At 38.7% G+C, this 26,934-nt stretch overlaps 1 protein-coding gene across 1 annotated transcript in view; it reads right to left on the bottom strand.

Moving 5' to 3' along the window:
• Positions 1 to 26,934, bottom strand: part of WDR11 (WD repeat domain 11) — a 68,913-nt gene that overhangs the window by 22,287 nt on the left and 19,692 nt on the right. Inside the window, exons 11-19 of the mRNA XM_047702098.1 lie at positions 25,654 to 25,738; positions 20,486 to 20,592; positions 18,512 to 18,587; positions 14,136 to 14,244; positions 11,965 to 12,089; positions 11,123 to 11,270; positions 5,184 to 5,290; positions 4,213 to 4,327; positions 3,738 to 3,909 (exon numbers count right to left, since the gene is read on the bottom strand). Coding sequence (XP_047558054.1) covers positions 3,738 to 3,909; positions 4,213 to 4,327; positions 5,184 to 5,290; positions 11,123 to 11,270; positions 11,965 to 12,089; positions 14,136 to 14,244; positions 18,512 to 18,587; positions 20,486 to 20,592; positions 25,654 to 25,738 — 1,044 coding nt within the window. The remainder of the gene's footprint in view (positions 1 to 3,737; positions 3,910 to 4,212; positions 4,328 to 5,183; positions 5,291 to 11,122; positions 11,271 to 11,964; positions 12,090 to 14,135; positions 14,245 to 18,511; positions 18,588 to 20,485; positions 20,593 to 25,653; positions 25,739 to 26,934) is intronic.

Here is a 26,934-nt window from a genome sequence, read left to right as displayed (position 1 = left end):
GCTTTGCTTATAGTTTTTGTTCTATGAAAGGTTTTTTTGGTTTGTTTGTTGTTGTTGTTTTTTCCCCATTTCCTATTCAGTCAAATTTATCTTTTACATTCAGGTTATAAAGGGAAGAATATACCTGGTAAGAATGAGACTCACCTACATACCTACAGAACCATTAAAACCAGCACTGGAAAGGATAAAGGCAGGTTTACTTAGCACTTTCTCTTTAGTCATCCTTACTAGATGAGAACCAAGGAACGCTCCAGCTCTCAAGATGACAGTGGCTGCTAGTGTTAGCTTACAAAATGTTTGGAAATAGTGTGAGGGGACAAAAACTTAATGGTACAAATTAAGCTTGGAAACAGAGAAAGTTTCTGTGATATGTGTAGTTTCTTAATCAACGGACAGTGAAAAGACACAAGAGAATGTTCTGAGAAAGCAGCACTCCAGAGTTTTTAACATAACGTGAGCAAGACAGCAATGACCAAGCCCGAGTAAACGGAGGGAAACATCTGATCTTTAAAACAAATGTGTTATTTCTCCAAAACAAAACATTGCTGAGAGCATCCCAATGAGCATGAACAAACTGAGAGTGAACTCTATTCCCTCCTACCTTCAAATAAATTTAGATCTTTCTCCTCAAAGACAAAGAACAGCCATGAAAAAATAATAGGTGATCATCTTCCAGCTGGAGAAACTCACCTACAAACGCTCATTCACTTCTAGACATTACAATTAGAATAAAAAGGCAGTTGGCATCACTGTTAACTTTTCTCCCACAGGTTCTACATAGTCTGGGCTACAGCTATCTGAGGTGTTAAACAGAAACACACCCAGACTGTTGGCTGCCTATGTGACAGCCATGCAGAAAATCAGGAACCGAAGAGCCAAGAAGAACAGTAGGAAAACTGCTCCCCCAGCACCTGGAGGTGGCCCACGGCACGGTAAGCAGGCAGTCTGGGAAGGAGGGGACCCTGCTTGGGTAATTTCGTCCCTGTGATACAATGCGGGTGGCGGGAGGGAAGAGGGAAGATAAGGTACACACCTGACATTTTGGGCAAGACCATTTCTCATTGCCCAGGTCGTTCCCTGCACTGCATGCTGCTTAGTAACCCCAGATGTCCCCCGGCCCCAACACCTCTACATCCTGACACATTTCCAGACAGCCCAGATGAAAACCAGTGGAAATGAGTGGAAAGCAGAGGCAGATGAAGAGGCAAGCTGTGCATATAAATCCGACTGTAGAAAGCTTCTTTCTATGGGGGCGTGTTAGGCAATGGCCCGAGCAGCTGTGAGGAAGTTGCACAGACAGTCTCTAATACCCTGTGGATACTATGTAAAGTGTGTGGAAACTGCAACTTGAATGCTATTAAACAAGTCTCACCCTCTCTGATTCCTTCCAGAGGCTGCCAAAAAAAAAAGTATTATGATTTTTTATGCTGTTTTATGACCCTGATAAATAAGGCAGCAGACAAGAAGGGTTCTTCAACTCAAAAACAGGGATCCTCATCTACATGTGTCTGACCTTCCTGGTTACTAGAGCTAGAGGAGGGTTGAGACACATGTCAACACAGGGCGGAAGGGGAGGAACAGGCCATCTAAGCTATTCTAAGAAAACTGACAGACTTGACCCAGTATTTTAGGGTATTTTCTACTTGCTATTAAGGAGAATTAAAGAAAATTTATTAAATGTATCACTGCATATGACCTAAAATGATTTTTATCCCATATCAATAAGTCTAAACTCTATTTCTAATTCCCCAGAATAGAAATATATTGAACATATCTTTCTAAGATCAAATCAGCATGTAACAGAACACAGAGACATCTGTGTGCTAACTCCGCAGTTACACATACCACCAGTTTTTACTCTTTAATATGTATCAAATGTTGTTCTGAGTTTAAAGGTCAATATTGAACTTCCCTGTTACTATTTCAAAAATATTCCCTTTCTGGCTGAGGCTGCAGCACTACAGACTGGGTAGGAATGATTTTTTTTTTGAAAACTTGAAAAGAAAATGTAATCTAAAATCGATCTGCAGGTCAAATGTTCAAGCACAGTGTTAATGATGGGCTCCAATTCTGTAGTCACTTTAAGAAAAAGCTGCCCTGGCCTTGGTAGATTGAAATTTTAAATTAAAAGGGGTAGAAAAGCTTTCCAAACATTTTGATTACATTCACACACCTCTTTAACCTTGAACCAGTAGCTAATTTAAAAAAGGAAAACAACCCTTGAAGTTCCCTCCATTTCCTTAATAACTAAGTTTGCTTCAGAAGGAGGAGATGCTGCCACTTCCGCAGCACCGTTGAGCATCTCAGGCACAGACACAGGAAAGCATCACACAGCTTCTGGCTTTGGCGAGTGGTGGTCAAGGTCACAAAGGGGGAAGTGGCGGTCCCAAAGCTGCTAGCAGAGCTGGGACATCGACAAAAACAAAAGCATACCTAACACAACTTCAAGGGAGCCCAGCCGGCACTGGCAGCGACTTGGGAGTGCCTTGAGTACAAACACAAGGGGAAAGCACAGGTTTCTAAAATGTTACTGCCCCTGAAGGTGCCAAAGACCAATCCGACAAAGGTACACACAGTTCCCAGAGAGGAAAGCTCTAGGCTGAAACCCAGTAAGTGACTAAAGTTTCCTCTGAAACTTTTCAGCAGGCTGGTGTGTACTCAAAGGGACGCCTGGAGAAGACTTAACGTAGGAAGTTTCCTGCTTCACTCCCATGAGGGTCAGAATGTCTGTCTCTACCCCAAAGTATCTTGCAAGGATGAACACTGCATTTCATCAGACAAAAGCCGACTTTCAAAATGACTGATGGGTGCGTTCACAACCCTATTCTTTTTTTTTTTTTTTTTAAGTCACATATGAGGTTACATTTACTAAAATGTTCTTCATTCTGGTAAAAAATAATCTCAAAACAACCTTACAAAAAAGGTACAATAGCACGATCATCTAATTTTATTTTGACGGGCCATTTAACAAGTCTTAAGATAGGCATCAACATTCACGACACTGAGAACACTTTCCGAAGTGACTTTTCAGTGACAGATGCTTGCCCTTTTCTTTTTTTAATTTAAGTAATCCTACTGCCAATGTGGGGCTCCAACGCACAACCCTGAGAGGAAGAGTTGCACACTCTTCTGACTGAGCCAGCCAGGTGCACCCAGCGATATATGCTTGCAAAAGATAGAAAGCTCATTATTAAAAAAACAGTGGCACCTTATCACTAGATTCATGTCCTCTGATGAGTTCTCCTAAATTCTGTTTTTAAAAATTTAAAAAAAAAAAAAAGATTTTATTTATTTGAGAGACAGAGAGTGTGCATGAGCTGGAGGGGGGAGGGGCAGAGGAAGGCCGAGAAAGAGACTCCCTGCTGTGCAAGGAGCCCAATGTGGGCATTGATCCAGGACCCTGGGATCATGACCTGAGCTGAAGGCAGGCACTTAACCAACTGAGCCACCCAGGCAGCCCTGAGTTCTCCTTAAATTCTAAGTGAACCATTTTTATGTAAATACCTCTGATCTTTGACAAAGCACTCCTCAAGGAGCACTTGCCAACCTGGAGACGGAGAATGACAGACATCTGCAGTTACAGAGTCCAGCATCTCAGCGGTAAAAACCCTCAAGCTTGAAGTTAATCTATTTCCTTAAACTCAGATTGTTAGAAAGTAAGACTAAAATGAAACAGAAGAGAGCAGCCTGTGCAAAATAAAGAAGGCGTCACTGAGCCTTTCATTGGCACTCCGTACCGGTTAGCTCTTGTTCATCCATTCTAAAACAAGTGGACTTCAGAGACATCTCCAGGACTCTGACACACCCATCGTCTGATGCCAAGATCACTTTATCTGATGTACACCAGTCCACATCCAATATCCGAAAGGTCACATTTCTTCCACTTCTTAAACTGCTCACCATCTGAACCTTCAAGAGTGAATTTGGTGGTCATTTTCAGAAAGAAAAGGAAGATGTTTATCACAGACAATGCCAGTGGCAAAGACCCAGTGCAAGTTAAAACTGAACAGCCTTTGGCAATCTCTCTTCCACATACAGACTGCATTTTGAAGATCCCAAAGACAGTGAGACCATTAAAAGCCAGAAAATCATTTTAAGAAGTCTGAAAAACCCATTTCATAGGCTTTATTTCTAAATCAGAAGGAAGAAAAAAATTACAGCTCCTGTGACCAGCAGCTTGGTTTGAGTGTCCCCTCATGGAGCTGGGCCTACCTCTTTAGTATCCCACACTTCAGCACCATCATTGTACATTGCTATTAATTTCTGGTTTCCTTTACCGGGAGCAAAACGAATCTTCCTCACCCAGCTTCGGTGTGTAGGTATTCCTCTGAAAACAGACAAAAAAAACAAGATGCCAATATGACATAGAGTAATACCTTGTCACTGGAAACGATGTCCGATGACTTTTTCTAGGTCTGCTTTTGACAAGGTCTGGTGACGTGAGAACCATTTTGCTTTCAGGAAGAGGGGTCCCATATGACAGAAAGGGTCAGCCCTTTAATGATGAGGGAATAATGCCCCAACACTTCGTCATGGGCCACCTGCAGGGAAGTGTCTCCTATGAATGACCCAGAGCTTGGCTCAAGCTCTTCCTCCCAAGTTGAGCAACAAGAGACCCAAGGGTCTGAGCTATACTTGGTCATGTTTAATGATCCTACTTAACAGGTCAAGAGCCTCCAATGCATCCATATCAAGAAGTTACTTTTTCTTTTTAAACAAATAATATTGCATCTTTTTAAAAGATTTTATTTAGTTTTATTTAGAGAGTGAGAGAGAGAGAACAAGCAGGAGCATGGGTAGGGGCAGAGGGAGAGGGAGAGAAGCCGACACCTTACTGAGCAGAGAGCCTGACAAGGAGCTTGATCTCAGGACCCTGAGATCATGACCTGAGCTAAAACCAAAGTCAGAGGCTCAAACAACTGAGACACCCAGGTGCCCCAAATAATACTGCATTCTTTTTTTTTTTTTTTAAAGATTTTATTTATTTATTTGACAGAAGGAGATCACAAGTAGGCAGAGAAGCCTGCAGAGAGAGAGGGGGAAGCAGGCTCCCTGCTGAGAGCAGAGAGCCCGATGTGAGCTCGATCCCAGGACCCTGAGATCATGACCTGAGCCGAAGGCAGAGGTTTAACTCGCTGAGCCACCCAGGTGCCCCCAAATAATACTGAATTCTTGATTCATACCTGGATACTCTGCCTTTCAAATCCCAAAAATTTAAATTTCCATCCATATCTCCAAGAACTAATGTGTCACCTTTCCAAGCGATGCAGGTAATACTACCCATACTTCCCTAGAAAACAAAAGCAATAGATACACATAGTTTTCACTACTTATAAGCCATCATAGCAGAGTAATGTTTTTAATTAATAAATGTGATAAAATAATAAAGATATTTTAATAAAACTTAATAATAAATGGTTTTGCTTTGGTATGTATGCCATAAAATACTAACAGACTTGGGACACTAGAAGAGCTACCTAGCTTATCAATTTCAACCATAAAGAAACCAGAGATTTCAGTTTGATGGCCATTAAGTTATCTGAACTAAATCTGTAGAGAAGAGGTGCTTTTTGAGGAAGAAATACCTTAAAGAAAGCAAATTAAAAGCAATAAAGAGAAGAAAAGAAAACCCTTTCCAAAGGGCCCTTGTCTCCCAACTTCTCACTCACTGCAAAAGGATAAATCAGTCTGTTCCAGAAGAAACTCAGAGCTGTTTCATAATGAACTGTGCAGCAGTTTTTCTACTGAAAAGAGGATCCAGAGCTTCCCTGATACCTTCTGGAATAATGACAGTAAAGAGATACTGTAGATTAAAGGCATCTGCACAATCTGAATTCACAGAAGACGCTGCAAAGACATACGGAAACCCAAGTATAAGAATGAAACAGTACTGCAGTAAGTCCAAGGGGAGGTGCGGGGGAGAGAGGGGAGAAAGGAGCTTGCAGCTCTATCTAACAAATGCATAGAGGTAGTGCGAAAGACCTTAAGAGCCTGGGCTCTACAGTCAGATACTGGGGCTCAGATCTGGGCTTCATCCTGTATATTTGTTGTGTGGCTTGGGGCACATTTACTTAATCTTTCTGAGTCTTAGACTTGTCATCAATAAAGAAAGTTAAGCTCATGAAACTTGAGGAGTTCCTATTAGTATTAATACATTTATACAGGAAAGGGCTCAAAACAACGCCTGCTACACAGCAGTCAATAAATTGCTCATTATTAAATAATATTGTTCAACTACTTTTTTACTTAACAGAAATCTTGTTTTTTGCATTTATAAAACAAAATAAAAATAAAAATTCACATGCTTAGTTCATAGTGGGAAAGCTCCAGGATGGCCAGACTGTTAATAGACTGGCCCATGCATCAAATACTACACAAATCCTAGTGGTAGTCAAGAAATAAAAGAAAAAACTGGATTAAAAATGAGTATTTTATAGAATTCAATAATAAAAAACTTAGAAAATTATGTTAAATAGAATTCTATATAATATGAAGCCGCACTTCAAGATCTTATTTCCATTTTCCTGACCACATTAACAGAATGTTTAATTCAGAATTTGCCTTTCAGTTTACTTTTTTAGCCTTGAAAACTCCCACATTTTATAATCTTACTTCCTAACCTCTAAAACTAAAAATTAAAGCTTAAATAAGAGCAGAAGTCAGCTTGTAGGTGACATATTAATATGACTATATAATTAAACAATCCAGACCTTTCTACCTGAGGGTTTGTTGATAGGATACAACCATTTGCAGATACCAAGGAGCTTTCAGAGGATGTGGCATAAAGTTGCTTTGTAGCTCCAAATAATCCCAAGAGAATCAATTTAAGATTAAAATTCAACAGAGTATTATTACTTGACACTGTTATGTTTCTGTATATAAAATGTGATGTTTAAAAGATCAGAAGGCTGACAGCAACATCGAGATACTGATTCCCTCCCACTGTTCCAGTTTTCTGAATAAAGACAGTCAACTACAGATGCTCCAAAATTTAAAATATGCCAAGTCTTCCTCTTCTTTTTACCATTTTTATATACTCTATAGCTCTGGGGCCATAATGCAGAGGGAGTCAACTCAAAGCAAATGTTTAATACTTTACATTTGGGAGGAGAGTAAGATAAATATTGGATTAAAACGATCAAACAAAACCTCTGCCTAAATTCTATAGGACAGTCCCTAGGAAATATTTAAATTACAGAAAATAAAAATAATGAACCAAAGCCAATTTCTCGTGTATTATTCAGTAGCTGCTCAAACACCTTTCCCTAAAGGCAACCTAGCTGGTTTTAGGGGAAGGGATTTTCCCTAAATATGCACTAATTTCACTGGAGGCTGCATCTGTATTAGGCTGCTCACTCCCTGAGAAAGCTGCTTCCAGCTGTGGAATAAAAGGCTCGGGCAGGCAGCTGGGGACCTGCTATACCCTGACTTTGGACCTCCACAAAAATACACAGAATCTTAAAGGCTGTGAGGCACAATTACCATCCCGAAAGAAACTTCTATAAAAAGGAAAAGTAGGTATTCCATTGTGTATATATACCACATCTTCTTTATCCATTTGTCTGTAGATGGACATCTAGGTTCTTTCCATAGTTTGGCTATTGTAGACATTGCTGCTATAAACATTCGGGTGCACGTGCCCCTTCGGATCACTACGTTTGTATCTTTAGGGTAAATACCCAGCAGTGCAATTGCAGGGTCATAGGGTAGTTCTATTTTCAACATTTTGAGGAACCTCCATGCTGTTTGCCAGAGTGGTTGCACCAGCTTGCATTCCCACCAACAGTGTAGGAGGGTTCCCCTTTCTCCGCATCCTCGCCAGCATCTGTCATTTCCTGACTTGTTCATTTTAGCCATTCTGACTGGTGTGAGGTGATATCTCATGGTGGTTTTGATTTGTATTTCCCTGATGCCGAGTGATATGGAGCACTTTTTCATGTGTCTGTTGGCCATCTGGATGTCTTCTTTGCAGAAATGTCTGTTCATGTCCTCTGCCCATTTCTTGATTGGATTATTTGTTCTTTGGGTGTTGAGTTTGCTAAGTTCTTTATAGATTTTGGACACTAGCCCTTTATCTGATATGTCATTTGCAAATATCTTCTCCCATTCTGTCAGTTGTCTTTTGGTTTTGTTCACTGTTTCCTTTGCTGTGCAAAAGCTTTTGATCTTGATAAAATCCCAAAAGTTCATTTTTGCCCTTGCTTCCCTTGCCTTTGGTGATGTTCCTAGGAAGATGTTGCTGCGGCTGAGGTCGAAGAGGTTGCTGCCTGTGTTCTCCTCGAGGATTTTGATGGATTCCTTTCTCACATTGAGATCCTTCATCCATTTTGAGTCTATTTTCGTGTGTGGTGTAAGGAAATGATCCAATTTCATTTTTCTGCATGTGGCTGTCCAATTTTCCCAACAGCATTTATTGAAGAGGCTGTCTTTTTTCCATTGGACATTCTTTCCTGCTTTGTCAAAGATGAGTTGACCATAGAGCTGAGGGTCTTTTCTGGACTCTCTATTCTGTTCCATTGATCTATGTTGTCTGTTTTTGTGCCAGTACCATGCTGTCTTGATGATGACAGCTTTGTAATAGAGCTTGAAGTCCGGAATTGTGATGCCACCAACTTTGGCTTTCTTTTTCAATATTCCTTTGGCTATTCGAGGTCTTTTCTGGTTCCATATAAATTTTAGGATTATTTGTTCCATATATACACAATGGAATACTATGCAGCCATCAAAAGAAATGAAATCTTGCCATTTGCGACAACGTGGATGGAACTAGAGGGTATCATGCTTAGCGAAATAAGTCAATCGGAGAAAGACAACTATCATATGATCTCCCTGATATGAGGGAGAGGAGATGCAACATGGGGGGTTGAGGGGGTAGGAGAAGAGTAAATGAAACAAGATGGGATTGGGAGGGAGACAAACCATAAGTGACTCTTAATCTCACAAAACAAACTGAGGGTTGATGGGGGGAGGGGGTTGGGAGAGGGGGGTGGGGTGATGGATATTGGGGAGGGTATGTGCTATGGTGAGTGCTGTGAAGTGTGTAAACCTGGCGATTCGCAGACCTGTACCCCTGGGGATAAAAATATATGTTTATAAAGCTGTAAAAAAAAAAAGAAAAAGAAAAAAGAAAGGATGAATCCCCAAGTTTTGTAGCAACATGGACGGGACTGGAAGAGATGATGCTGAGTGAAATAAGTCAAGCAGAGAGAGTCAATTATCATATGGTTTCACTTATTTGTGGAGCATAACAAATAGCATGGAGGACAAGGGGAGATGGAGAGGAGAAGGGAGTTGAGGGAAATTGGAAGGGGAGGTGAACCATGAGAGACTATGGACTCTGAAAAACGATCTGAGAATTTTGAAGGGGGGGGGGGTGGGAGGTTGGGGGCACCAGGTGGTGGGTATTGTAGAGGGCACGGATTGCATGGAGCACTGGGTGTGGTGCAAAAATAATGAATACTGTTATGCTGAAAAAAATAAAAAAAATAATAAAAAAAAAAAAAAAAAGGAAAAGTAGGGTCTACTGTCTAAAAGCTTTAAACTTTTTCTGGGTTAAGGAGGAATTGGCATCTCAAAAAATTACCAGATTGTTTCTACATCCTAATCGCAAGTGTGAAGTGATCAGACACAGACAGAGCTGCCTGTGCGAGGCGCTGGAAGACTTCAGGTACGGCCTTCTCCGCGGTTCTAGAGCAGGAACTCTCTATGTTCCTAAGACAGCAAATTGGTATTTCAAAGGACAGCTACACTAACACTGCAACTCTTAGGTCTGCTCTCCTTAGCAGTTTTTCTTCCGATACACGTAAAGTAAGTTCCTTTTCCTATTATGACCAAATACCAACCTTTCATATTTGCATTACTACTTTCACCTTTCAAACTAGTGACGTTAGAGAAAGTTCAAAACAGACATTACTAAGTCTCAGGTATGACTTGTTCTATATAATATTTAAAAAAATAGTAAAAATGAAACTTTCACATGTTAGTTTCCATTTTTAGTAGAGAAGGTGGTTTGGATGGCCTCAACTCTTCTCATGTTGTTTTAAGGACAATGTGGCAGCAGCCTCTCACAGACCCCCCCCACTGATCCTGCCTTGTGCTATTCATGTCCCTTGGCAGTCACCTCCCAAATGAACAGGACTGACCCGTGAACCAGCAGCACTGAGGGAACGACAGAGTGTGATTTCTCAGACTAGGTTCTAAAAGACTCTGAAGCTTTTTCTGTGTTCTCCTGGATGACTCACTGTGGGGGAAGCCAGCTGTCATGTGGTGACGACACTCAGCCAGCCCTATGGAGACTGTCACTGCGAGAAAGAACTGAGGCCACGCGCCAAGAGCCGGCATTACTTATGGCCGGTGAGTCAGCCGCCCTGGAAGTGGACCCTCCCACCCCAGCCACCGTCCTGAGCCACCTGCAAGATATAGGGGTTGACATTCAACCAAAACTGTCTATTTTTAGATGACATTTTAAATAAATACATTTATGAGATCATCTCATGCCTCCACTTAACCATTAGAACAGTACTAGTTAACAAAAATATCTTCTTATCTATCCATTAGAAACAACCTATAAGATACATGTGGACACAAATTACAAACTAGAGAACCTCAATCAGAGGATTTCACAAGGTCCTAGAAGGACAGATATAAATTAGTAAATATTAATAATGCTATTGCACCTACAACCTGATTACTATGACCCCAAAATGATGCTAGAGTGTAAGTCAAATCCTCCAAGGTAATGCCTGAAGTAGGAAGAGGAGAGATAATGGAATCAAACAGACAGACCTCAGTTAAAAACTGTCATGTCACTAAGCTGGGTAACACTGAGAAAGTTACTTAGTCTCCCTTGATTCTCTCATAGTTAAAATGGAAAGAATTCCTCATGGATTATTAAGGGGATAAAAAAATAAGTAGCACATGGTAAGTATTTACTCTAAGTAGTTACATGTTATTCTCTAACGGTTTAATCAATGATAATATCTCCTTAAATAATCAAGTTTATTATTTACGTTAAACCTTCCTGGAATAGCTTCACAACTTAACTATGGCTTCAGTGGAAACGGAATCAACAAAATCTTTGAGAAGAACCCTTCATGAAGATGTAATCAAGAGTTGGACTCACATCTGGTGGAATCCGAGCACTATCTTTCACTGAATTTCCTTCCACTGTGAGATGATAAACTTGGCCGTCATTATCAGTAAACACAAAATGCTCCCGGGCAGAGATGTTCTGACTGAGTTCAGATTTACTTTCTGCCTCCTGCAACAAGCTTTGGGATAGACAGGAATAAGATAAAGATATTTCTTTTCCCTAGAGTGACACACACATTAATTAACTTGCCCAAAATACAGATGCATTAACAAAAGGTCCAAAACTATTTACCTAAAAAGAAAAAAAAGAAAAAGCACTGACACTAATCTTGGCCCAACTAATAATAGGAAAGCACAAACTACACCCAACAGGTCATTTATCCCATACAGAGAAATGTCGTCATCTAGACTTCACACAAGAAACTTGTTCACTGTTTCTGCTGCAGAAAGAGAGGCCTTACCTTCACCCATCATTCTTGCTGAGGTTTTTTTATTTGTAAAACTCGTGGGGATAGAAATGGGGACAGTCCATATAAATCTAGCTTTTGCTACACATTTGCTTTTGTGTATAAATGACAATATGATCTACCTGGATGTTCACATGACATTCATTTGAATTCCAGAAGCTGAAGTTTAGGGAACAGAAGGGTAGTGAGAATGGTCATGCTTGCTAATGGATGCTGACATGAGGTTATTACTGTACACATTACTGACTGCGCTAAGCAATGAAATAATAAAATTAGCTCTTCAGTTGTCCAGGTATGGACTGAAATACAACAAGGTACTACTGATGCCTTTGGATGGCACTTGGCAAGTTCCCCCACAAGGACACTGGTATCACGAATGAGAGAGGCAGGAAACAGCACACCGCACCTGATTACGGAGGACTCCACGATGCTCAGCTCTGTGTCTGAGACCACAGTCTGGCGGGCCATGGCCTCTCGGGTGGCCAATTGTTTCTTTCTCAGGCTCTTCAAGTTGTGAGATGGGGACCACTCCTGAGAAGCAAAGACAGGCACACCTACAAGTGCTCAGTTTACTTCTGTCCAACAGTCTTTCCAGAACAGCTAGGCGTTCTCGCCACTGCTTGACATCACTTATTATGACTGCACAAGAATTTATAATTTGTTCTTAGGTTTTATCTATTCATAAAAAGGCTGAGCAAATGCATTTTAATTAGTGCTTAAGGCCGATTTTAATACTCTACCCTCTACCTCCTTCTACTTCTAATCTTTAATGAGAGATTAAGGTAGAAGAGTTTAATGACAAACTTCCAAAAGCTCTAACTTTTTGATGCCTTGTTTTTGGTTTCTTTTTTACAAAACAAAAATAATAAATGCAATTATGGTATCTTCTCTTCCCTACCTCTAGACGTCCCCCATAGGTGCACAGGGTGAGACAATCACATTCCTCCAACCATGGCTAACTGTCCTCCAGAGGCACCTCATATCTCTCATTTGATTGATTTGTTCTTTTATCTTCCCTCCTATTCTAATACATTCAATCTAATATCCTCTCATATGTATCAACTCTTCCCAGTAGTTATTTTACATGCCTGTATTCGTAACTTACATAAATAGGGCTTCGTCATATCCCACCCTGTTTCTAACTCTTTTCATTCAGCACAGGGGCAGGCCCATCTCTGTTGCTTCTGCCTGTTACCAGACACTCTGCGAGTGCATCCGCCAGCCTGTAGTCTACCTGTTCTCCCAGCAGAGAACACCTTGATCGCCTCCAAACTCTTGGACAAACAACACTGCAGTCAACAGCCCCATGGAAGCTCCTTTGTGACCAGAGGCTAAAGAGCTGGCGCCCAGGGGATGTCTATTTGCCCAGGCGCTGTCAGTCTGCCCTGCCTCACCAGTCTGCATTCCTCCCCGCAGTGCATAAGGATTCCTGCAACCTGCACTACACCCTCATCTGATGCCATCTGGCTTCCCAGCTTGTTAGTTTCAAAGTTACATCCTGGTTATTTTATGGTTATTTTATTTTGCCCATCTCTAAAAACTGCTGAGTTTGACTATTTCTTCATATGTTTGTTGGCCTTTTAGGTTTCTCCACCATTCGTGACCTGTTCATGTACTTGGGCCCTCTTTCTACTGGGGTTAGTCTTTTCACCGTGTATGTGCAGGAGTTCCCGTAATCCTAACTCCCTATAGGGATTAGTCCTTTGCTGGTTTCAGACATTGGCAAATTTCTTTTTCCAACTTGTCTTCTCTCTCTCTCTCTTTTCTAAAAGAGACTGAATTAATTAATTAATTAATTTGACAGCGTGCACAAGTAGGCAGAACAGCAGGCAGTGGGGGAAGGAGAAGCAGGTTCCAGCTGAGCAGGGACCCTGATGTGGGACTTGATCCCATGACCCTGGCATCATGACCTGAGCCAAAGGCAGGCGCTTAACTGACTGAATCACCCAGGTGTCCCCAACTTGTCTTCTCTATTTAACTTTGACATTGGGGTCCTTCATTGAATAGAAAGCATCAATCTTGATTAATTAAATACATTTTTTCTTTTTTTGCCATCTGGTTTGAGCTTCTGATGTCCTTTCCTGCTCCAGAACAGAAAATTATCTTCCATTTTTTACTATATTAATTATATAGCTTTATATTTTTACATTTAGGTCTTTAATCCCATGGAGCCCACTTCTGAATATGGTATTAGGTAGAGATCCAGTATTTTTCTCCATAAAGTGAGACCATTTTCTCAGTGTTGTCCTCTCCCTTTTTTTAAGGTTGATGTAGCCCTTATGATGTTTATTCTTTCACAAATCTTTTTATGCTTATCATGTTTAAACATGAATATGTTTACCATGTTCCTTAAAATATCGAAGTAAAACCTTAACTGGAATTGCACTAATGCAATATTTGCGTAACCCATCCAGGAAAATAAGAGTTATCGCCAGGTACTTAGATCATCTTCTTTCTCTCAACACACATTTTTAGCAAGGAAATAAATGATAATAATGGTTTCAACTCAAGCTAAAGAAAAATATTCACCACATACCGAACATGCCTAGATACACTAGTTGTTCAGTTGTAACTTACCAAAGCAGTTACTGCCGGGAAGTTTTTGGACATTTCTCTAAGAATGGTACAAGTCCTCACATCCCATAACTCCAGGGGTTTATCTTTGAATACAACTGCCAAATACTGCCTAAAATAAACATTATTAAATAAGCCCCCTTTTGCAAAATTTTTGCCATAATACAAATAAACAGTTAAGTAAATCAGAAAAGTCACATGATTTATTCTAAACACAGACCATATAAATTAATATTTGGTTCTCATTATTAATAGTCATTAAGAAGGTAATGCCCTAAGACGACCTTTGAGAGCCATAGAGCCACAATTAAGCAAGGAGCCCAGGTCAGAGGAAAGAATAAAAAAAGGCACAAGTCGACATTTCACCAATTTATCAATTTATAGTAACCGTCCCGAGGCTTCATTTTCTCATACATGACATGAGAACACCACTACCTATCCCAATGGATTGGTGTGCAGGTTATGGTAAAAATTAAATGAAAAGATAAAGGTTTTCACAAAGTTTCTATCATGCTGACACTGAGGAAATGTGACTGAGCAGGAAGATCCCTATATAATCAGCGTACCGAAGGCCTTAGGTTCTCTCGCTCAGGACAAAGTCTGCCACTTGATAATTTTGTGGCCTCAGATAAACCATGTAATCTTTTTGAGTTTTATTCCACTTATCTTTATAATGGTGTTCATAACATCTGTCTTACTCCCTCACTAAATGCTCTAAGAATAAAAAAAGGGAGGAGGGAATAGCACACATGAAAGAATTTTATATATCATTATGGATTATACAAAGGCAGTATATTACATTTTTTATTATAGCTAACATAAAGGCATCTAATGGCTTATATGTAAATAACTAATGTAAGACAGAATCCGGTAAATGCTACAAAGATTCACTATGAAAGAGGAGACTTATTTTGACAACTGGGCAATGGCATTCTAGGCAGAGTTACAAATGTGACAAATGGCCAAGACAAGAAAGGACACAGATTGGGGGAACCTGCTACCTGAAAATGTAGAGCACGTAAGAGCATTCACCATGAGAAAGAAGATCGAAGTGTGAATTTTGGATCGCATTATGAATATGCCATGCTAGGTTGTACAGAGATTCACTCTGCAGAAAACAGTTGATCACTGAAGGTTTTAAAGTAGGGGGGATAAAGTGCTCAGTTGCTTTAGAGGTATTAACGTAGCAGGTGTGTATAGAGTCAAGACTGACTGGACACAGAAGAGACTGGAATCCAAATAATTTGAGCAATTCTCAAACCCTGTATCTCAAGACTCTTTCACATTTTTAAAAATTATTGAGGACCTCCCCCAAAGAACTTTTGTTTATGTGGTTTATAACAACTGACATTTTTCATATTAGAAATTAAGTCTAAAAAGTTAAAAACTATCCTTATTAATTCATTTTAAATTAAAAAGAAAATAACTAGCAAGATGATAGATTTAAATATAAGCCACATTGATAATTATACTCACTATGAATAATTTAAACACTGCAATTTGAAACACAGATGACCAAATAGGAAAACAAGCCCCAACTACATGCCTTCTAGAAGATACCAACTTTAAATGTGAAGACATAGATCAGACACAAGTAAAAGGTAAGAAAAAGATATACTATGCAAACACTAATCCAAAGAAAGCTGAATGGCTATAAAAATTAGAAAAATCCAACTTACTTCTGAATAAAGAATAGTACCAAAAATAAAGAGGACATTTCACAACGATAAAGAAGTCAATCAAAAGGACATAACAAATAATACCAGATATGTATATACCTAATAAAAGAGTTTTAAAATACCCAAAGCAAGAACATGAGCTCTTCAAATAAACCCCAGAATAAAGTTCATTTCAACACTCATCATTCAGTAATAGACAGGAAAGCAGGCAGAAAATCAGTATGAGATCTGAATAACTACCAACCTATCTAAACTGACATTTATGAAATATTCTAATCAATAACAGCAGAATACACCATCTTTACCAGTGCATATGGAACATTCACTAAGACCACACACAGTCTGGGCCATATAACAATCTTTTAAATTTAAAAGGACAAAAATAACATAAAATATGCTCTCTGACTCTAATGGAAACCATAAATTAACAGAAAGGTATCTGGAAAACCCCTAAACATTTTGAAATTAAACAATGTCTATAAATATTTCATGGACATTTAAAAATATTATAAAGTGAATTAAAATGAAAACTCACCATATCAAAACATGTAGGTACAAAGAGTAGTGCTTATGTGACATTAAGTGCTTATATTAAATTTTAAAGAAAAGCCTTAATTCAATCATCTAAAGTTCTATCTTAAGAAACTAGAGAAAGAAAAACATATTAAACCAGAAGTAAGCAAGAAAAAGAGAAAAAGACACCTATGGCATTCAATGAAAAGAAAATAGAAAACCACAGAGAAAAATGAGAGAAACTAAAAAAGAGTTTCTTTGAAAAGATCAATAAAACTGACCAATATAATTTACATATGAGGAATAAAAGAGCCATCAATCAGATGAAACTGACCTTAAAAGATTAAGAGAATACCATGAACAAGTTTTTAATCAATAAATTCAACAATGCTGATGAAATGGACAGATTACTTGAAAGACACTAACGAAACTCAGTGAAGAAACCATCCAACCAAACCTTAACAGTCCTGCAGCTACGAAAGAACTGAGTACGCGCTTAAAACTGTTCCACAAAGCAGGTTCTAGGCCCAGGTAGGTTCACTGGTGAATTCTTCCTATTTCAATAAGGTATAATACCAATTCTACACAAACTCATCCATAAAAAAAAAACAAGAGGAATATTTCACAACTCATTTTACAAGGTCAACATTACTCTGATTCTAAAACCAGCAAGGATATTACATGAAAACTGGATCAATATGCTTCGTGAGCACAGATGTAATAAAATATCAGCAAATCAAATCTAGTAATATATCATCACCAAGAAGAACTTATGCGAGGGATGGAAAGCTGGTTTAATATACAAAAAATCGGTCAATGTAATTCACCCCATTAGGCAACCTAAAACAAAAATCCATCATTATGAGGATGTCCCTAAATGCAGAAAAAGCATCTGACAAAATCCATCAGCTATTCAACGATACAAAGTTTCAGTGAACTCGGTATAGAAAACTTCCTCAATGTAATAAAAGTCACCTACAAAAACACCTACGAACATATTTAATGTTCAAAGACTCAACGCTTTTGCAGTAAGATCCAGGAATAGAACAAAGATGTCAGTTCTCATCAGCTCTATTCAACATTGTACTGGCGGTCCTACGCAATATAGCACAGCAAGGGGGAAAAAAGGCCTACTGTCTGGAAAACAGAGATGGAGACGAGTCTTTACTGGCAAATAACATGGTAGGTCTGTAGAGGAAATACTAAAAAATCAAGAAAAATGCAATTAGAAATAATAATTAAGTTAGCATGGTCACGAGGTCAATACCAAAAAATTAACTATTTCAGTATACAGTAATGAATAATTGGTAACTGAAATTTAAAAAAGGAAAAAATACATGTATAATAGCACTGAAGAAAAAAAAACAAAAAATAATTACCCAATGACAATGAAGAAATAATTTCTGAAAGGCTTAAATCCCTAAACAGGTGGAACAATACGCCGTGGGCACGAATCACAACACTTGTTCCGACGTTCTTTCCCACGTTGGTCTATGGATTCAAAACTCCAGGAAGCTTTTTTGGTAAAACTGATAAGCGGATTCTAAAATTTATATGGAAATGCAAAGATCCTAGAAAAGCTAAAGCATTTTGAAAGCTATTTTAGAGAGCTTACTCCTTCCTTCTTTGTTCTTCCAATTGGTTTTCATCCAGTCTCTGTTTAATAATCTTGCTTTACATGTACTTTCCCTTGGGATGAAAAACTCAAAAACTTACTGAAATTAAAATAGGTCTAAATTATAAACAAAGAAAATCAGTTCCTTGATTCAACAAACCCATGTTGAGATAGAAATGCATATGAATTTCACTAGATAACAAAGCTTCTTGGTGACAGGCATTTACATCCCTACTGCTAGAGCAGAACGAAACAGCATTACTGGTTTTACCAATATAATGAATTTTTTTTTCATTTTATTTCTTTTCAGTGTTCCAAAATTCACCACACCCAGTAAAATATTAAGATGCATACAAAAGTTATCTCATCTTTCTAAGAAGTAGTAATTAAAAGCAATAGCAGTTTAATTTTGTGATCAAAGTATTTTCTTGGGAATGGCTGCAAAGCACCATTTACTGTCACTAAGAAATTCTATATGCATTCTAGCACAGTCCTCCTTTCTTAAAGATTAAAAAAAATCCTTAAGGTTCTATTGTAGTAACACCACAGATTTCTTTTTGGTTCACACTTACTTCAAATGAGATACTTTAATCATTTCGATGGGTGATTCATCATTGCCTCGTTCACCGCGAAAAGCAATGCTCCTACCTTTAATTGCAAATATTAAAGAAAATGTAAAATATCAGATGAAACATCTAAGACACAAAAAGCTATACACACCAAAGGAATCTGATCAGTGCTGCCTCTACTCTCCCATTCATTCTTCTACTTGCTTCTAAGCTCTTTCAAGTAATCTAAATTCAAAACGTATTCTCAAAAGCATCATCCTTGAAGACCAATAATATACTACTTGTATTCAAATATCTCTTATAAAGTGATATTTTCCTTTGTTACAGAGTTTCTTGAATATTTTCAGTGGTTTCTTTCAAACAGTTATATTTTAGAAATTCAAAAATACCAATTTCCAGAGTTTCAATACATCTATGGTAAAGAAATGGTCTACTGGGAAACGACTGGTATATTTAAAGTTACAGAAACACTCCCATGCTCATAAATACTAACCAGCAGGGAAAACACTCTTTAAACAGATATTTAAGATTTTCTCTCCCAGGTACAAATTGCTCAACTGAAATACTTTTGAACTGTTCCTATCAAAAGGTCTCTACACACTGAAACTAGGGAATGATAAGAATTAGCTAACTACCAAAGAAGCTAAACGGTCTTCTCTAATTAAAAAAGGCAAATTCTACTTTACGTCTGAACAAATACATTTTTGTAACTTTTCCCACATTTTTATTTACATTAAGCAAAAGAAAGCACGTTCAATTCAGTGACAGTTGAGTGCCTGCACACCTCCCCACTCCTCAGTGCTGTCAAATGGGGCCTCTGTTCTTACTTGCCAAACACCCGCATCCTTTCCTGAACATCCTTGTAAGACAGGCTAGAAAAGTCTATAATCTATGAACTCAAATATCCCACTTAAGCAAGTTAATAACTATGACTTACAAATTTGTTGCTTAAAAATAAATCTGTGAAAGAAAGATTTTAAGTTATCTAACAGGTCTGAGCGGATTGGAAAAAATAAAAAGGATTTTTTTTTTTTTTTTTTTTTAAGTGAATGATACTAGAAAACAGCAGTTTGCCCCTGGGCTACCAGGTCATCAGAGAGACCCCAATACAGGGCAGGTCACTTCCAATGAGACCAGAATAACACTGGACTGATTTCAGTGGGGTTAATTCTTGAGGTTTAGTAACATACTCAGTAAGTAAGAACAACCATATATTGGAAATACGTATTGAGAAAATAACTTGATTTACTACACACACGTGCACACTCACATATATCCTAGGATTCAGACTATCTACATATATTCTTATTGCTACACCATTTTAAAGAAACTCACTACAATTTTGTTGCAAATTCTATTTGAAGTCATGTAGGTGTCATAATTTGAAACTCTCACCTTATTCTATCTCAAAGTTCATTTTGAAATTCATTGAGTTGTAGGTTTTTAAACAATTCTGAACAAGTTACTTTACTGGAATGCCTCCTCCTGGAAAGTCTCTAAGCTCTTTCCCTCTTTAGACAGAGACTATCAAAAGTTTTAAATTTGAGCTCTTAAAGACAATCCTTACTTAAAAATTTATAAAGGTTTTCCTAACAAAGGCCAAAAGTTTTAGAAGAGAATCTAACAAAGCCTACCACAAAGATTTGTGTTAAAACCGTGCTTCTGGTTATCTATAACAATGTACTTAAAAGTAGAAGTGATACCCTACGTACTTATGAATCTGTCTGTTCAGGCTAATGGTACTCCATTTGCCATGTACTCAGGTTTACACAATATGCATACAAACAACAACCAGGAGACTTTTCAGGGCAATTATTACAGAAAAACAACAACAAAATGAATATACAAAGAGGATCTTAAAAAAAAAAAACCTTCCAAGTTGAAAGAAAGTTTTCTGGAATACGTTCTATACGTAGTAACATCTTTGATCAATATGACAAACCCTTTCCAATCTTTTAGTAGCCTAAATACACGAACCTGTCGGAAGATCCACCAGCTGAAGTTCATTTCTCACTAATCCCATATTGTTCGGTGTTGAAGTAGCAAAGGAAAGAAAACCAGTCAAACTTGTCCATTCGATACCCCTAAAGTGAGATATTAAATAAAGTTCGGTCAAATACCCTTTTTTTCTGAGCAACTTATTTGAAAAATAAGTTTTTCCTACAATCTAAATTCTATTATACAAGTTAATTAAGAATATTAAATAACCTTTCATTTGAGACTAAATTACTATATGTTTCCAATATACATATGAAATTATTTCTAATTAAAACCACTTTATCTCCACATGTAATGGGGGGCGAGAGAGTTTAGTTGCCAGGATTCACAGCAGCATTAACATGACTATCAAAATCTGGCACAGAAGAGAGTCACACATTGCATTAGTGTTCAAGAATTCCATTCCTTAAGAAAGAGTGGTATTAAAATATTCTGAGCCCGACTGCTTAAAAAGATGGGTACACTGAGGAATTTATCAAATTTCCTATTTGGTTAGAGGGAGAAATTCCTGAAGTAAACAATTCAAACTGAGCAATGAGATTTGGAAGTGGCTGACAATTCCAAAGGGTGTCTTAATTAGAGAAAAGCACAAAAGAAAAATCTCAAAGAAATGATGACAGGACAGCAAGAAACCTATCAACTGGATGCCTGGGAGTCTCCTTCATGAGGACTGATAGCAAGTGAGTCTGCAGTTTCTCCCACTGACGTTAACTACAGTGTTAACCACCATGGCTTGTAGAGAATGGAGGCCGGGGGTGGTGGTGGGGTGGGCAGAGAAGGAGACACAGGATAAACTGACCATCAGAGTCAAAACAAAAAGGAGAACACTGTACAAAATCATTCTGTACTGTGCTCTCTACGTAAGTCTGGCAGCGTCAGTCAGATCTGTGTACCCACAGAAACCCAAGACATACTCTCCAAGACTTGTAGCTGCCAATCTACACACCTATGCTCTATAAAGTGACGCCATGATCTCTGGACACTTAGAATCCTCGCCACCCATTCTTCATTATTTTTAAAAATCTATCTGGGGGGCGCCTGGGTGGCTCAGTGGGTTAAGCCTCTGCCTTCGGCTCAGGTCATGATCTTGGAGTCCTGGGATCGAGTCCCGCATCCGGCTCTTTGCTCGGCAGGGAGTCTGCTTCCTCCTCTCTCTCTGCCTGCCTCTCTGCCTACTTGTGATCTCTGTCAAATAGATGAATAAAATCTTTAAAAAAAAAATCTGTCTGGAAAGTACCTAGTGTATACACATGACTGTGCAAGGGCTCCAGGACTACCACTGTGAACGATCTCACTGCTATCCTTCTGCAGCTTATGATCTAGCAGAAAAAAGGCATTACACCAGTGCGTCCTGGACTCCCTATTACAAAAGAACTGGTACAGAGTTCAATCAGGACTTGTAAGAGTAGCACAGAATCTGGCCTCCAGGGCCCGCTGAGACCCAAAGGGCGAGTAGGGTGTTGCCTAAAAAGCATGCGGAAATAGTGTGGCTGAGAAACACTGCACTGGGCTGCATTCTCTTTGAAGGGAGGTACCACATCTTGCTTCTCCAGCACGTGAAAGGCACTTAGTAAACTCTGTTGGATTTAATGAATGATGTCCGAGGAAAGCCTTGCACTCCTCCTTATGATTTTTAGTGTCACACATACTCAGCCTGCTTTCCCCGGCTGCCTGTAAGACAAAGACATCACCTTTGCTAGGGACCAAGCACAGAACAAAACATGGAGTGGCTTTTATTTGTAATGCAGCACTATTAGCATGCCGCCTTCCAGCAGATTCCAGCAGCAGCTTCCGTATCTGAGTCCTACTGGTATCTGAGTCCTACTGATCGACTTGAAGAAAATAAAAGTCAAGTCCACTTGAAGAAAATAAAAGTCAAGTCAGACTTCAAAGAAGATTAGATAAGGGTGGGATTATCCCTCTATAGAAAAGAATGAAAACTCTTGTCAAACACAGCACCCACCCAGGGGTCTCAGAATTAGAAAGCTATTGTCTGGGTTTACCTACACACTGAGATCTATCAAAAAACTCCTGAGCACAGCAGCTCATTTTAGGACTCGATATAGGATCGCTCTGTTGGATTCTGAACTAGTGAAAAACCGTAAGCGTAGACTGTCAGCAGGCATTTGTGGTTCTGACTCCCACAGGTTCCCAGGCTGGCCCTGCTGGTTTCTCCTGGGGCTGCTGTAGATGCTACTTCTCCACCCTGGGGGGCTGCAGGAAGCACCCACCTCTGGAAGGCCTTGAAGTTCTATAATTCTATGAAACTAACCTCTGCAAATTTATAGACAAAACAGAGATTATTGTACTTTGCACAAATCAATTTACTAAAAGCAATACTGAGTCAGTCAATGTTCTGATAGCCCTGTAAACTGCTATTTTAGGAAGTCTGACACTGAAAAGAGCATTGTGCTATATTATTGTAAATTTAGCCTACTGGAAAAAGACACAAACTAATAATCTAAAAAAGTCTAATAATCTAAGAAAACCTCCACATACCATTTATTTATTCCTCGGTATCTTCCACTGGATTATAAGCATCAAAGGTTTTGTTTACAGGAATACAGAAGCCGCTCAGTAGGTATTTGTAACACCAAACTGGCTAAAGCACATGATTCTGAAAACAACCCACAGCAAAACCAGCCGCAGTTAGGCAGTCAGTCCCTGCCCAGGCATACGCATAAGATTCGAGTATGTGGGTGATCTTTAAAAAACGCATTTAGGGGGCGCCTGGCTGGCTCAGTGGGTTAAAGCCTCTGCCTTAGGCTCAGGTCATGATCCCAGGGTCCTGCACGGGCTCTCTGCTCAGCAGGCAGCCTGCTTTCTCCTCTCTCTCTGCCTGACTCTCTGCCTACCTGTGATCTCTGTCTGTCAGATAAATAAATAAAATCTTTAAAAAAGAAAAAAAAAAAAAAGAAAAAACGCGTTTAGTACAAAGTAAAGGCAACCTTTTTAAAAGCTGACCTTAAATTTGCATATAAATATCTAGAATATGTTGGGTTTATTGCTAATAAGTTCAGCAATTTTTATGACACATCTGTGAAATTTTCATAATGGCTTTTAATTGTAATATTATAATCACATTATTGAAACACAAAGACAGCAGGATTTCAGCATCCTCTTGGGCATCATCTCTGAATATAAAATGTGAATTATCTTCAAAATGGCAATTAAGAGGGAAAATTCACATAAAAAAATGGAGCACATTTGTGTGATCATTCACAACATCAGCCTTTGTAGCATATCCGTTATTTCATATCTCAAGTAACACTATAATTTCAAGTATTACTCAATAACAAATATTATCACAGCATGCGTAAGTCATGTATTTAGTGACATCTATCTACCATCTGAATGTTCCAGGAAAACAAATCTTATTTAAAACTAATAGCTTGCTGATAAGCTCGCTATTGAGTCTTTATTAAAGACTTCAGTGTTCAGAAAAAAATGAAAATGTACTTGATTTTCCAGAAGCAGGTATAAATTTCTAGCATGAATCCTGGCTCAATCAACATTTTCATTTCATTGCCAAAATGTGCCTGAGGTGCATTTTTTTAGCTGGAGATATAGCAAATGCACTTTAAGTAGAAAGGTCAGTTCTGAAGCCTGGAAGGCCCAGATTAAATTTCACAGATTACAATACTGAGTTTCTTCTATAAATTGGGAATAAAACTAGTGCCCACCACATAGAGGAGTGGGGAGTCAAAGAAATGGTCATGCAAAGTATTAACACTTAACATGTCCCCAGAACAAGTACTGACTAAATGGAGAATTTGACTGGTGGATGTTGGACACAAAAGCAAACACTATACACCAAGCCAATGGTGAAAGGAAATGTTAAGAAAAGCAATGTAGGGGACCTGGGTGGCTCAGTGGGTTAAGCCTCTGCCTTCGGCTCAGGTCATGATCCCAGGATCCTGGGATCGAGCCCTACATCAGGCTCTCTGCTCAGCAGGGAGCCTGCTTCCCCTCACTCTCTGCCTGCCTCTCTGCCTAATCGTGATCTCTCTCTCTCTCTCTGTCAAATAAATAAATAAATCGTAAAAAAAAAGAAAAAAGAAAAGCAATGTAGACAGGAAAGAAAGGGAGATAGCAGGTAACAGCAGTGGCAGAAGGGTCTCATGGAGGAAGAGAAAGATGAGCAGTCTGACATGGCCCAGACACAGACCTGTGTCACTGCACCCAGGGGACTAGTGACTCTGAAGACATTAGGACGCCACGCAGAAGTACTCAGGGAGCTACTGGAGGGCTCGGGAGGAGGTGGAGACCGACAGCTACCTGGGCTGCACCACAAACAACATACTTGACAGAATAAGGCAATGAAGACTCTTCTGGAAATTCCATCACAATCAGTTGTCATACTTAAAGGGTTAACCTTTCCCCATCCAGAAAATACAATTACTCAGAATAAAGTATTTAGGAAGGATTAACTACAAATTTTAACATGTGCATAGACCTGTGATTATATAACGTACAGAGGAGAGAAAATGTCCTTTCTTGTACGTTTGTTAAAAGATCACCCAAAAATATGGGAGATGTAATAAATTTATGTTATCACATGTAACTTCACAATCCATCATGGCTAGAGCAAAGGAAGGGGAGCAGCCCCGCCACCAACAAAATAATGCTGTGGAGACGCAGGTGCTTCCAAACCAAGCAACCTTCTTCCCTCAGCTCGCACAGCACTCATCAAACACAACACCTCAAAATGAAACTAGAAATGGTATCCAGTTGGGTCCTTTTCTCATGGTGTTTAAACAAAGAACAAATGAGATTAGTTAATAATTAACATGACTTCATTCAAATTTGTCAGGAATAGTCCTACCAATGGATCTTTATAGAAATGAAAAACAAGCTATATCCATCTGAACAAAGGAACACAGGGACAGCCAGTGAGAAAATATCCTCGACAATCAGATGCCGCAATAGAAGTTAGACAAAATTTTCCACTGTATGATATCCTTTTACAAAGCAAACAATTAGTGTTCAGACTTGATTAACATAACCATTACTTAAATGTGAATGTTTATTATTCAAAACTTTTAGGCAAATAATCACCACTGCATAATGTTCAATGGAGAAAAGTGTCCCGGAACTTCTTTCCAGTATGCTTTGTTTGTGTCCTCAACGTCACAATGCATACTCACTTGACTTCACAGGAGTGGACACTTAACTCCTTATGCAGCAGCCCACTGGTGAGGTGGTACACCAGGACAGAACCGTTACCTGTACCTATCAAAACGATGTAAGAGAATAGAATTACTCAAGCCGTAGTTCCAGATCTTTCCCAAAAGTCTTTTCTCAAGATTTTAATAATTTTATAAATCTATCTTTTATAAAAGGGACTCAAGCTATGTGTAAGAGTGAATTTCTCTGTCTACTCTCTTTTCAAAAATGGGCCTAGTCTCGTGTGCTCTGAGATCTTCCTAAATCCAGGGACAGATTTTCACAAAAGACTTCAACATCTAACTCAATACACAAAAAATTTGAAGAAGCACTTTGCTAAGCTTTTTCACACATGGGAACTTCTACTTTTTCAGATTAGTAATGTTTACAAGAGCCAGTCCTCAGCAGAACTCAGAAACCAGATCTTTTCTACTTTTCTTTCCAAAGATTTTTGTTTTGTCTTCATATTCTAAAAATCACAGAGATGGTCAAGTGTAGTGGTTAACTACGGATTTTGCAGTTAAACTAGCCCGAGTTCAAGCTCTGGCTCTGTCTTACACTCGTACAAATTACTTGCCCACACTAAATCTGTGTTTTTAATTCCTTTAACATGGGAATAACAGAAAATCTACTTGCTGAAGAGTAAATGAGAAGACACAGTTCAAACATTTACTCTAGTACCTGGCACAAACTAAGCACATGTTTATCACTATTTCTATTATTGTTGTAATTCAGTTTGTAGTTATTTTATGTCTAAAGCTTTTCATGGCCTCAGGTAGAGTGTGTGTCTATAATTTAATCTGGAGGAACATGGCCATTCTTGGAAAAGTAATGTTTTAGTCCTTAAAATGTTTTTATAAGTTAAGCAAGAAAGTGAACGGTATAATTGCTTGGACAATCACTTTCTCACTGCACATGACTTTTAAAAAATGAATGGATTCACGCAGAATGACAGAATGTAGAAATGATAGAATAGTAATAGAGATAAAAACACTAGGCAAGTTCCAATTTTAGTGTACCTGCTGCTAAATGCTTCATTAAATATTTTACAGAACTATTCTAGAAAAATATAGTATTATACTTGTTTACATTTATCATCTATTCCACAGACAGTATCTAAAGAATTACTAAAACTTTTCAATTAACAGATCATCATAATAAAATGATTTTTGCATTCAGCAAGCTTTTTGCTTTTTGAGGGGGTTGGTTTTTTGGGGTTTTTTTTGAGAGAGAGACAGCATGCACGCATGTTCGCACCCTTG

The sequence above is a fragment of the Lutra lutra genome, chromosome 14 (genome assembly GCF_902655055.1).
Source record: "Lutra lutra chromosome 14, mLutLut1.2, whole genome shotgun sequence".
Classification (NCBI taxonomy): Eukaryota; Metazoa; Chordata; class Mammalia; order Carnivora; family Mustelidae; genus Lutra; species Lutra lutra.
This window is presented reverse-complemented; position numbering and strand designations above follow the sequence as displayed.